Source organism: Plutella xylostella, chromosome 29 (genome assembly GCF_932276165.1).
Source record: "Plutella xylostella chromosome 29, ilPluXylo3.1, whole genome shotgun sequence".
In the NCBI taxonomy this organism is placed as follows: domain Eukaryota; kingdom Metazoa; phylum Arthropoda; class Insecta; order Lepidoptera; family Plutellidae; genus Plutella; species Plutella xylostella.
The window spans coordinates 2,802,909-2,816,706 of record NC_064009.1 but is presented as its reverse complement, the minus strand read 5'-3'; the positions used below and the strand labels follow the sequence as shown (position 1 = coordinate 2,816,706).

The window sequence follows — 13,798 nt, the reverse complement described above, 5'->3', positions numbered from 1 at the left end:
TCACGGAGGGTTCTCGACCGCACTATGATCAGAAATAAGGACGTGACACCTTGTTGTACCCTACCATATGTACCTTCGATGACTTTGCTATTTACTTTTTTATCTATTTTAGTCCTCTGACCATACGTAATCGCTAATTATCTTGGTAATTGCGCTCTGTATGTCCCTTACTCGTATTACCTTCTTTATATTACTCATGTCCTTTAGAATCCTTCGGCCAATAAAATATTGTTAACGCTTGGGTGATCAGTCCAATTGTTTATCAACGTCTTAGAGACCAAAGTATCCTCAACCATACATTTCTCACGTGCACATGAGCTACTGAACTTTCATACATTACCTAATATTATTTATCATTGCTTACTCATAATCATTTTCACTATAATACATGCATCTTCATTCAATTAACAAAACTAATCAATCCCTAGTCTCAAACGAGTACTAACCAAGCTTTATACATAAACATCGATACCTATACCCTTCGCTTATCTACATACGACGACGACAAGACGATTCGTACCTAATCATCATTTCTAGGAACGACAAAAAGATCTTTAATACTACATCTAGCCGTGTCTTTGCTCGCAAAATAAACTTTATATTTTACTTATCTTTCTTCTATTACGATTTTGTTTTCTTTTTAAACCATAATGTTTACGTAACAATATCTAATATTTATTTATTATATTTTTATTATTTACATTCCAAACGTCATAATTTTTATTTATGGGTACCTAAGTTTAAAATCAGTAACTATTTTTCAAAATAATTTTTCGTAATCTAAATCTGGTATGTAGTTATATTTTTATTAGTTTACTAAATTTATTTATTATTTATTTATCTATATTCTGTAGTGACGTACGTGTCTTTTCGAGATACTGTACATTTTAATAATACGTGTTGAAATTTATGTTGATACTGGAACTTCATTAAACTATTGAGATATTTAATTAAAAAATTACAAATGCCGACTTCTAAATTATTTTATTTTTTGAAATTTGAACAGGTGGTCAGGTTTCTCTGAATCTAACTGTACTTAAGCACGTATGTATTTTTATCATCAGTTTTTATTTTTATATATTAAATTTAATTATCTCACGCGTTGAATTTTTGACTACTGCATATTTCTGTTTCTATTTTGTGATTCTATTTTATACTACCAATGAATGATGTCCTAAACATAATAAAATTCAAAAATAATAACTTTAATTTAGACCTGTTATAACTATAGCTTAAATGTTGCATCGAGACATGACATGGTTTCCCAATATGCATGATCATCAGATTCCTCACTGCATGCGCGGCGGATCGAAATACGATATCTGTCGAGCGTGTGACCATTTTAGTAGATGAACTGAGAAGTATGTTTTTGTTATATGGATTCAAAGAATAAAGCTAAACATCGCTCCAAATCTGTAATTGAACTTTGATAGGTACGTGTTTATAAGAATAGGTATGATAAGTACACCCATTGCTATCTTTTCTATGGGATATTCGTTTAAGATAATGGGGTAAATGGAAAGAAATATATTTTAGCGTTACGAAACTATGGCATATATAGGTAAGTATATCTCTTTATGACTGCACGAGGTAAAATCTAAATAATCTAATACAAGAAAAATCCTTATAATGATAACGTTACGTTATTTTAAAAATATGTAATTATACTGATAAAATACAATAGTTTTTTGATTGTGGAAATAAGTAATGTTCCGAAAGAATATAAATTTCTCATCTGGGTGGCGCGGCGGCAGAACATGCGGGGGTCCAACTGTGGGCGCGTCCAGCTCCTCGCGTCCCTCTGGGCAGCATCAGGCAGCAGCATCCTCCTCCAGCCTCGCAGCTGTAGCTCGGAGAACATCCTCTGCTACCCGACTCGCACACTCCCAGCGCCTTCTCCTCAGCAGCCAATTTTTCTCCCGGCGCCATCCATTTTTATTTATTTTGTAGATCGAATTTGGTTTTTTAAATTTATAATTATGTAGGTATGTTTATTTTCTTGGTATATTGATATAATTAACTCATGATTATAGGTACTTATATTATATTTAGTCCTTTACGTATTTTCATTGTCCATTTTCCACATTATCACTTTTTACCACTTTAGTTCATTTTTATTTTTATATATTTTTAATTTATTATGTGGTCCGCCGGCACTGCCACGGAGGCAGGCCGGCTGGCAGGATCGCCATGTAAGGACGCGCGCAATCAAACCCAAGTATGATGTTAGAATGACGTTTATTGGTAGGGGGAAGTGTTGCCACACTACAGGAAAGACATGCGTGAACTCTACGGAATCACCAAACGCATCAGTGGCCAAGGTTCCCGAACACCGAAAAAGCCGCTCAAGGACCGAAATGGCAGACTCCTGTGCACTTCTGGAGAGCAACTGAGCCGGTGGACAGAGCACTTTAAAACAGTATTGGACCGCACCCAGACAGAGCCATCACCTGGAGGGGACGTCAGCGGAGGGGATAAACTACTGGATATTGCTACGACTCCGCCTAGTTTTACCGAAATAGTCGTAGCAGTTAAGCAGCTGAAGAGCGGTAAAGCTCCAGGCATAGACAATATCCATGTGGACATGCTGAAAGCTGACGCCCCGACAACTGCTTCACTACTCTACCCCCTTCTGACCCGAATCTGGGAAACTGGACTGGTGCCTGCCGAATGGAAGCAAGGCCTTTTAGTGAAAGTCCCTAAGAAAGGTGATTTATCCCAGTGCGACAACTGGCGCGGCATCACCCTGCTTCCTTCTGCCGCTAAAGTGTTAGCAAAAATATTGCTCAACCGCATACTGGACAAAGTATCTCCCACGCTCAGAGAAGAGCAAGCCGGATTCCGCCCCGGCCGCTCCTGCGCTGACCACACCAACACCCTGCGCATCCTGATAGAACAGTGTGTCGAATGGCAATCCGAACTATATCTCGCGTTCGTAGATTTTGAGAAAGCCTTCGACACCGTGAAGTGGAGCGCGCTGTGGTCCAGCCTGTACCGAAGAGGGATACCGAGCGCCATAGTCCGAATTGTCCAGTCCCTGTACGAGGGAAGCACGTGTAGGGTGATACATGAAAAAGAGCCGGGCTTACCAATAAATATCACCGCCGGTGTAAAACAGGGTTGCCTCTTGTCCCCGCTACTATTTATTATTGTGCTGGATGACGTCATGCGCGAGGTGACAACAAATGTCCAAGGCATCAGTTGGGGTACAAGAGTTCTGGAGGACCTCGACTACGCGGATGACATTGTACTGATATCGCCAACATTAGCCCAACTGGAAGCAAAGTTGGAGAAACTGCGAGACACTGCTGACCAGATGGGCCTGCGAATTAACCGTCGAAAAACAGTGGACATGCGCGTAAAGTCGACTGTCACCGGCCCACTTGTACTGGAAAATGAAAGCCTACAGACAGTATCCCGTTTTGTGTATCTCGGCAGTACAGTCACCAACCAAGGTGGGACGGACGAAGACGTTGCAGCAAGAATAAATAAGGCGAAAGCTGCCTTCGCACAACTAAGACCAGTGTGGGACTCCAACGTGCTCAAGCGTCGCGTGAAAATCTCCCTTTTCAACTCCGTCGTCAAATCGGTTCTGCTGTTCGGTTGTGAAACGTGGAGAGTGACTAAGGGATTGATGAACAAACTACAAGTGTTCGTCAACAAATCCCTGAGGTCGATCCTCCGCATCTTCTGGCCGAACACAATCCGGAACGTTGACCTGTGGAACGTGTGTAAGCAGACCTCCATCGAACAAGAAATCGCATTGCGAAAATGGAGATGGATTGGCCACACAATCAGAAAAGGAGCCGAGAGCAAAGCGAGCATTGCCTTCGAATGGAAACCGCCTGGCGGCCACCGCAGACGCGGTCGCCCCGTGCACACATGGCGGCGCACAGTGGACGGCGAGCTGCGAGCGCAAGGCCTGAGCTGGACGGAGGCCAGATCGGTTGCTGAGGACAGAACGGCGTGGCGCACGCTTGTAAAGGCCCTCTGTACCACCGGGGTACCATAGGACAGCAACAACAACATTGAATATACTGGATGAATTATGGTTCCTCAATTTCAATTCAAATTCTGTTGGTGTCATAAAAGTTGAAAAAGTGCAATGACAACCAATGTGCAGTGATTTTGTATCTGTACACGATAAGATCGCGAGCTGTCAGTGCTGCCTAAACCGACGTGACCCTTCTTTGGAGGCCAGCGGCCAACTGAGTCAAACGTCACTTGTGTTTATGATTTTATAACACAGAAAGCCGCCATAGATATTTGTATGAAGATTTGAGGGAAAAAAATTGCTCAAGCCTGGGATTAATTTACACAAAATAAGTGTGTGTTTATTAAAAAACAAGGTATTTAGCGCCTAGTCCAAGCCTTTAACTTTATAATATGATAATAATCATATGAAAATTCTTAATAATTACGAAACAGTTGTTACAATACGGGAGTGTGATTTTCTGGTTTTTCGTGATATTCTGAATTTTATTTACAGTTATCCATAATTATTTACTTAAATTCGAATCATTCAGCACCTAGATAGACTCTTCGACTACCTGTGTGATTTTTTTCAAGGTTGTAGAGCATCGTTTACTACATAATTCTATGACAATGCCAACCCTCGATTCCCCCTTGCCGACCCTTAACAGAACGTAATTAAAAGTTACATCGTGACATAGAATTACATTATTTTGAGCATTACAGTCTACAAAAGGCTACATTATACCGGTGCAAAACTGTGCAGTATTGCGGTTATTACTTAAGTTACTTGATAAGCCATAAATCGTTATAATTTATCCCGTTTATCCCAATCAAGTAGATAGCCTATAATCGTTTGCAATAGAATCCAACAATCATGTAAACAAATATGGCGGACTGACATTGACAGCGTATTGTTTATGCCCATAGTGATGTCATAGTATTCTAATTAGATTAAGTATATAAGCCATAGACTATAAAATAAAACTGATTATAGGTATAATAATATAAAAAAAGTGTTTATTAAAACAAATTTAAATCTTTGTCTTCGTCATCATCACTATCAGAAGTGTCGCCGGTGACCGTAATTATAAATGGAACCACTGTGTCATCGCTTGCCGTGTCTAAAATGCCGTCGAGCTTTTTCATTTCTTCCTCTTCCTTTTTTCGTTTTGGTTAATTATATTAAGCTCTTGAAAAAAAATATAATTGTATTCAAATAATATTAAATTAAAAATAAAAGATAACTTCAGATTACGAACAACACTAACTTTTCAATGACTTATAGAGTTCGATGAGTAAAAAACTAAGATGACAGCTTGTCAAATACTTCGAAATTTTTACGTTGCAAATGTTTTAACAAATTTAACTTATAAATACAAGTTAAATCGTGTTGAAGATAATGCGAAAACAATGGTGCGTTCGTTGAAATCAGACTATGTTCATAATTGATCGTCAAATGTATGTGATTACGGAGTAGGGTTTCTGCTCGAGAATTCTCGAGCTCGAGAAGATTCGAGAAATTTGGCTTATTTCGAGACGAGAAAAAAATCTGAAGACTCGAGAATTTCTCGAGCCTTGAGATAAAAATTAAGAATATTAAATTCGAATTTTCCTGCGCCGTTTTACAACACACACGCATACCATGCGCGTGTATTATGTTTAATTATCCATTTAAGCTAGTGCTGTACTGATAATACCCATGAATGATTAAAAGATAACGTAGTAATAGTTACGTACTGTTTCTTAGTTCAGGTGGACCAAAAGAAGTCATCCGATGTGGTTTGGCTCTCATTTTTTTTCTAAATGTAATACTTCGATTCTGTTTCTTGATTATGTTTATTTGAACCTTTACAATTTTATTGGTAAAGTCGAGAAGATGATTTCGGCCAAATGGGCGCCGTCACAATTGATTGCCATACGGGCTCGTTTTATGGCATTTCTCATCACTTGAGCGAGAACTTCGGGCGAGATATTCTCGCACTCGTGTCGAATGTTGCCCTTAAGGGCTTCCAGAGACATAAGCTTATTCACATAAACAGGGATTCCAAAAAACCCCAGAAAAACTGTTTGAAACGGTTAAATATTGCTGGGAAAAATTACAGATAAAACGAAAAAAAGGCGACTCGAAAACTGAATAATCAAAATTATTCCACGTTCTTGGGGAGTATATCACTCCACGGCTTCTGAACTTGTATTCTGCATTTATCTAGTCCACCAATATCAAAACTGATTTCAAATTGGCGGCCATTTGCACAAATGAGAGCAACTTCCAACAAGGTGGTTACTTTTGGCCCACCTTGTAAGTACTAGTAATAAGTAGCTAGTTAGACAGCTAATTATTAGTATTAGTAGAGTATTTTCTTTGTGATTTAGTTGACAAAGTAAAAAAAAGAGATTATGTGTCTTTTTATTTAAATTAAGGCTTTTTTTTAAGGTCTTCTTAGAAAGGCTCGAGACTCGAGAAGACTCGAGAATTTGGGCTCGAGAATTCTCGAAGCTCGAGAACGAAAACAGGTCGAGAAATCAGAAACCCTATTACGGAGTAATCGTGAAAATTTGTTTTGTTTACATGATTTTTGGATTCTATTGCAAACGATTATAGAAACACTCCATAAACGTATATATTTATTTATTTGTTTATTCCACAAACATACATATAAATAAGTGTACAAAGGGCGACGATGATGATTATAATGGATTTTTCAAAGGGCATATAAATATAGGCTATCTAGTTACTTACATAAACCTTTGCGGCATGCCACAATGTAGCTAGTAGTAAACATGTGCCTAAATCTCGCACGTTCTATTCACCTACTTCAGTAACGGCCGCCATTAACATTATATTTCTTTATTCAGTCATACCAGACCCTAGTGAACTAGGGTAGTCAGAGGCTTCCGGCACACCGCTGTCGCCTGCACCCTGGTGGGGAGTAGGTAGTCATGGTAGTCACACCTTCACTAGGGTAGTTAGACGCTGCTGGCACACCGCTGTCGCCTGCACCCTGGTGGGGAGTAGGTAGTCATGGTAGTCACACCTTCACTAGGGTAGTCAGAGGCTTCCGGCACACCGCTGTCGCCTGCACCCTGGTGGGGAGTAGGTAGTCATGGTAGTCACACCTTCACTAGGGTAGTTAGACGCTGCTGGCACACCGCTGTCGCCTGCACGCTGGTGGGGAGTAGGTAGTCATGGTAGTCACACCTTCACTAGGGTAGTTAGACGCTGCTGGCACACCGCTGTCGCCTGCACGCTGGTGGGGAGTAGGTAGTCATGGTAGTCACACCTTCACTAGGGTAGTTAGACGCTGCTGGCACACCGCTGTCACCTGCACGCTGGTGGGGAGTAGGTAGTCATGGTAGTCACACCTTCACTAGGGTAGTTAGACGCTGCTGGCACACCGCTGTCGCCTGCACCCTGGTGGGGAGTAGGTAGTCACGGTAGTCACACCTTCACTAGGGTAGTCGGCGCGGCGGCTGCTTGGGAGTAGGTAGTCATGGTAGTCAAACCTTCACTAGGGTACTCGGCGGCTGCTGGGGAGTAGGTAGACATGGTAGTCACACCTTCACTAGGGTAGTCGGCGACTGCTGGCAGTCTGGCACCCTGGTGGGGAGTAGGTAGTCATGGTAGTCACACCTTCACTAGGGTAGTCGGCGGCTACTGGCACTCTGATGTCGCCTGTACTAGGTAGTCACACCTTCACCAGGGTAGTCGGCGGCTGCTTGCACCCTGGTGGTGAGTAAGTAGGTAGTCATGGTAGTCACACCTTCACTAGGGTAGTCGGCGGCTGCTGGCACACCACCTAGTCGGGAGTAGGTAGTCACGTTAGTCACACCTTCACTAGGGTAGTCGGCGGGCGGGCTCGGCTTGTACAGCGCGTAGTCGGCGAAGTGCGGCAGCTCCGTGCTGCACTCCATGTAGCCGGCTGTCAGCAGCTGCTGGCACACCGCTGTCGGGAGTAGGTAGTCATGGTAGTCACACCTTCACTAGGGTAGTCGGCGGGCGGGCTCGGCTTGTACAGCAAGTAGTCGGCGAAGTGCGGCAGCTCCGTGCTGCACTCCATGTAGCCGGCTGTCAGCAGCTGCTGGCACACCGCTGTCGCCTGCACCCTGGTGGGGTAGTAGGTACTTAGGTAGTCATGGTAGTCACACCTTCACTAGGGTAGTCGGCGGGAGGGCTCGGCTTGTACAGCGCGTAGTCGGCGAAGTGCGGCAGCTCCGTGCTGCACTCCATGTAGCCGGCTGTCAGCAGCTGCTGGCACACCGCTGTCGCCTGCACCCTGGTGGGGTAGTAGGTACTTAGGTAGTCATGGTAGTCACACCTTCACTAGGGTAGTCGGCGGGAGGGCTCGGCTTGTACAGCGCGTAGTCGGCGAAGTGCGGCAGCTCCGTGCTGCACTCCATGTAGCCGGCTGTCAGCAGCTGCTGGCACACCGCTGTCGCCTGCACCCTGGTGGGGTAGTAGGTACTTAGGTAGTCATGGTAGTCACACCTTCACTAGGGTAGTCGGCGGGAGGGCTCGGCTTGTACAGCGCGTAGTCGGCGAAGTGCGGCAGCTCCGTGCTGCACTCCATGTAGCCGGCTGTCAGCAGCTGCTGGCACACCGCTGTCGCCTGCACCCTGGTGGGGAGTAGGTAGTCACGGTAGTCACACCTTCACTAGGGTAGTCGGCGGGCGGGCTCGGCTTGTACAGCGCGTAGTCGGCGAAGTGCGGCAGCTCCGTGCTGCACTCCATGTAGCCGGCTGTCAGCAGCTGCTGGCACACCGCTGTCGCCTGCACCCTGGTGGGGAGTAGGTAGTCACGGTAGTCACACCTTCACTAGGGTAGTCGGCGGGCGGGCTCGGCTTGTACAGCGCGTAGTCGGCGAAGTGCGGCAGCTCCGTGCTGCACTCCATGTAGCCGGCTGTCAGCAGCTGCTGGCACACCGCTGTCGCCTGCACCCTGGTGGGGAGTAGGTAGTCACGGTAGTCACACCTTCACTAGGGTAGTCGGCGGGCGGGCTCGGCTTGTACAGCGCGTAGTCGGCGAAGTGCGGCAGCTCCGTGCTGCACTCCATGTAGCCGGCTGTCAGCAGCTGCTGGCACACCGCTGTCGCCTGCACCCTGGTGGGGGAAAAAAATAAAAATATAATAAGGACGGTCCTCGTACGCGGGGCGTAGCAAAATACGCGTGCGTATGGTTGGTGTAGCACTGTACGGTTTATGATTTTCCATACATGACGTACGCACTGACGGTCGGTGAAGCTACACTAATGTGAGTAAAAATAACTGATTACAAAAATTGTGTGCGGGTGACGGGATAGTCGGAGGATAGTGACTCGGACTGTTGTGCCGAGTACCCTAGCTGGGTTCTGATCCCCTTCCACTTAGCATATCTGTGACAAATACTGCAGCTGGACTGGTATTTATGGTGAAAGGGTGAGCCAGTCAGATAAGTTGTCATTAGCTGACTGCCCAGGGCACTGCAATGTGTGAGTGTTCGTGTAAAACAATTCGTGATTAAAGTTAACTGTAAAAACCCATTTCCTATAAATGATACTTGGCATGATAAACCGCTGCAGGTAACTAAATATACAATTTAAAAGGACGAAAACAATAAGCAATTATGTACCTGGTTTTGTTCTTAGTGTTATCCATGACCCATTGCAATACGTCGCAGCCCCGCCATACTCCGTTGTATCTCACTAAACGGTATCTGCAACATAAAATAGAGGTAAGTTTATGTTATTGTTATAATACTAATTTATTTTTTAAGTAAATACATACATTACATGATGTATAAATAGCACCGGCAGACTATTGATTTAATGAAACACCGAGAGCATATTATAAGTTTATTCAAGGAATGTAAACTTTATGTATGTAGCATACAAGTATGAGGATACGATGGCATTTAACTGATTTGTCAAAGTGTAGCATTATCTTAATTTTGTATTTATCATAAAATTTAGTATTGAATTAAAAAGGAATTGCATCTACTTGACTAGCAAGTGTAATGTGTGTCAACGTGAAAATAAAAAAAAAATTTAAAACATTATTATTAGTTATTTACAGTTGAGTGACTACTTTTACTTTAGACTAACAGTTAGCCAGTTTTTTATGATTAAGATATTTATTTCTCTGTCTTTCCTCATATTTCATGTGATGTGAATGAACTGGCATTTATATTTATAACCAGAGATGTGATATAACAATTTGAAAACACTTATTTCTTATTCAAATCTGAGGTTAGACTTTATCTAGTGAATGTAACATCGAGGCGTGACATGAAAGACTCACGCCATTCTCTCCCAAATCTTCTTCAAAGACCTGAAACCATTTCGAAATGTACTGACTGCTTTAAGTTAGCTTAGTTAACTTTGTTAAGTGATTTGATAACTTTTGTCAAACATGTTGCTTTCTTATATGGTTTAACATTATTACGCTATCAATACTATAATTATTATAATATATTAGTAAGAAAGCTTTATCATGTCATTCCAAGTCAAAATTAATTACGAATCAACACCAAACACTGCCCATAAATCCATTTCTGGACATATAACATTCACACTATGATATCACTATTACAAAAGCTCTTTAAAGACATTCCAAGACAAAATACATATAAACTCCAAACTTAACACTTGCTACAAATCCATTACCGCACACATCACACTCAACCCCACCTGTGTTGCTGAGTGGGCAGCGTGAACACCAGCTGCTTGAACACATCCTGTAGCGCCTCCTTCGAGGAGGTGCGTGACTCGCAGCGATCCTCCTGGTCCGTAGCGAACATGAAGTTGTCTCGAGTGTTGGTCTGGCTGGTGGACTTGTTGTCTTGGAACTTTCCCTTGGTGAAGAAAATAGGTGAGATTAATTTGGTTGGTTGTTGTTATGGCTGGTACACAGGTTACAAATGAAAAGGGTTACATTGTTATAGGGTAGGGAAATAAAGACTATAATTTGCTGAGCTCTCACAGTTATTGTGTACACACTTAAATGCCTTGGGAGTCTTAGTTAATTAACATTCATAGTTTAAAATATGAGATATTACTCTCACTAAGTTAGTTAAAATTTATTATAATTAGTCTCTAGTGTAAGAGTATGCCATCATAAACATACAAACACAAAACATGTCCATGTTTATATTGTTGAAAAATACCTGCAGATTTTCTTGCAGAGTCCTAAGATCAGGTGAGTCTCCACACATGTCGTTCTCGCGCAGGTAGCTGAGCACGATGTTGCAGCAGTATGTGCAGACCCGCAGCCCACCCGCACAACCAAATATTTGACCTGCAACCAAATAAGCCTTCTACACTTCGAGCCCTATGTCCCTGATTAGGGATCCCAGAACCTGATGATGATGAAGAAATAAGCCTTAAGGACCTTGGCTGCGTGCAACAGACAAATGGAACAGATGCATATCCAAGAAATGATAGATATTGTTAATGTTATACATGTATATGTATAACATTTCTGAACAGTAGAAAACAGCTTTGCAAAAGACAAAAACTCTGGGTCTGCTCATCACAGCAGTGGCTCATAAAAGGTTTCCCTTTTTTATTATAAACTTTATAGCAAATGCAACGAGGAAAACTACCATACTATCGGTCAGTGCACATTAATGAAAGAATGTTAATCAGTGGACCAGAGAAAGACTATCTGTCCAGGATTAGGGATCCTCATGGCTTGATACTGATGAGTTTAACGTACCAGGCACTCTCTGGCTACAGCAGCGGGAGCAGAAGATCTGTCCGCAGACTCGGCAGTGGTGGCGGCGACGCAGAGTGGAGAACCTCGCTGCACACTCGTAGCACTCGCGGGAGATGTCGTCCGGCATCCAGTAGCGAGCCAACTCGGTGTCCGCATAGCGGGTGCCACCCTGGTGAGGTAAACATGAAGTCACAAAACATGAATTCATCCTTTTTGTTAGCTTAGGGAAGTTTGATTCATATTTAATCTTTCACATGATAAATTCTTTGAGAATCAATTAGATAGGTAATGAGAGAACATTCTTACCCCTGACCCTAGTGCCACCAGGCTGCTGATTCTCTTCAAAACATTAGGCAAACTCCGCCCTTCAAACTCAACCGCGTAAGTTCCAGTCTCGGTCTTTTCCTCATATTCTTGGCTATTCTGATCATCCGCCGGCTGGCTTTGCCCCTTGCCCTCACCCTGGGCCTTAGTTTGAAGATTCTCACTGCTTTCACTGGGCGAAAACAGAGGCAGCTTCCAGATTTTGTTGAAGAAAGTTGAAACTCCACTTTGTGACGATTCGGACTCGAAGCGCGGGAACTCTGTGAGCTGGGATGTATCGTACTTGTCCATCTTGATGTACAGTACAGCACCGTAGCTTATTTTCCTTGTAAAAGATTCATTAAATAGAGAAATTGAAGAAAATACTAACAAAATTCGCAGATTTTACAATAACAAAACTTATATCTGACACCTGTCAAAAGTGTCGCAGACCCAAACAACTGTCAAACGTCAAACTTGGCTATGAAAACTCAGAATAATAATTGGACCTAGTCCATCGTCGTGTCATCATCATCATCAGCTTATAGGTTTTATACATAGCTTTTCGCATCCAATCATAAACAGCCTCCTTTCGCAAGTCGCCACCCGTCGAGGGCGCTCCACCACTACATATGCCTAGTCGCGGTCTCCACTCCAGAACACTATTACCCTATTACCCCATCGGTTATCGGTTCTTTGACAGATGTGACCAGCTCACTGCCATTTAAGCTTACTAACCACAGAGTACATTATTTATCGGTGAGCTATGTCGTGTAAAAGCCCCCAAATCATTCTGGAAGAAACTGCTTCAGCCGGAGTTTAAGGGGGTACAGTCGGGTTTTTCGTTTGTTTATAATTGTATTTTTTTATTTGTAACTTTTTAGTTGTTTTTATTTTATGAAATTTTACGTCAGTAGTTCATGATCATTTTTTATTTCAATAATTTTGGTGTTGTTATTTAAATACCTTCAATACGAATATTTTTTTTCGCGAATTTGCAAATCTCGTAGAACAAAAGTTGTTCATAATGACACCTTGAGTCATCCCCTTTTGGCTTAGTATAGCCCTTTTGCGACACTATGTATTTACTTTGCTTTGTCGTCGGGGTTCAGTTGGCTGGAGAATGCCCGAAACTTATTATCTACACTTTAATACTTGTAGTTACCTTTCTACAAGTAAATACCACATTTGTTTGAGAAAGCTAAGCGGGTTCCGAGTATAGAGTAAAGTGGCACCCCTATTAATTTCTACTCTTTCCTGGTGCCTACCAGTGTAAGTAAGAATTATACTTACTTACCCTAAAATCACCCAAAATGTACTTGAACATAATTGTCAATAAAGTTGGCGAGTAAAAGTTTATCGACCCACTGTGCAAACTTACATGTGTGCGTGTCACTGCGTGTGCTGTGTGAAGAGCATTGAAAACCCAAAATTGGCGCGGCACGTCACCCTGTACGGGCCCTTAAGACCAACAGGGACATCTCACAACTCACACACACGACGCGACCACCTGACCTTTAGTTCTGAAACTATATCTTCGAAAGTAACTAGGTAGAAATAAAAAATATCTTATTAACAATATTATATGGGACTTGGGTGTCGGCTCCACACACATGCCGAGTCCGCATTGTTCTATGGCTCCACACATTCACCTCGGAAAAGTCTTCAATCAGTGTACTCTCGTACTGCACTGCCTACCTCCAGAGATAGTGGTTTACTTGTCTATGCCTACCTCATAAGTAACATTACTTACATACCTACTTAATTAACTAGTTACTTCAATGATGAGTATGATGACCTACCCTCTATTATTAGCAGGTATTATACTTAG

The 13,798-nt window shown here is 42.6% G+C and overlaps 2 protein-coding genes across 2 annotated transcripts in view; both read right to left on the bottom strand.

Annotated features, from left to right (window-relative positions):
• The window catches only part of LOC105388239 (putative 1-phosphatidylinositol 3-phosphate 5-kinase), a 32,635-nt gene extending 24,624 nt beyond the window's left edge, over positions 1-8,011 (bottom strand). Inside the window, exon 1 of the mRNA XM_048631748.1 lies at positions 7,806-8,011. Within this exon, the coding sequence (XP_048487705.1) occupies positions 7,806-7,887 (82 nt within the window). The 5' untranslated portion in view covers positions 7,888-8,011. The remainder of the gene's footprint in view (positions 1-7,805) is intronic.
• A 469-nt stretch (positions 8,012-8,480) lies between these two features.
• On the bottom strand, positions 8,481-12,414 carry LOC119693362 (putative 1-phosphatidylinositol 3-phosphate 5-kinase). The gene is made up of 6 exons (XM_048631864.1): positions 11,971-12,414; positions 11,665-11,833; positions 11,114-11,244; positions 10,638-10,801; positions 9,581-9,664; positions 8,481-9,072 (listed from the first exon to the last, which is right to left on the bottom strand). Exons 1-6 carry the CDS (start codon positions 12,277-12,279, stop codon positions 8,877-8,879), a joined length of 1,053 nt encoding a protein of 350 aa, XP_048487821.1. The 5' UTR covers positions 12,280-12,414; the 3' UTR covers positions 8,481-8,876.
• Positions 12,415-13,798: the final 1,384 nt, after the last annotated feature.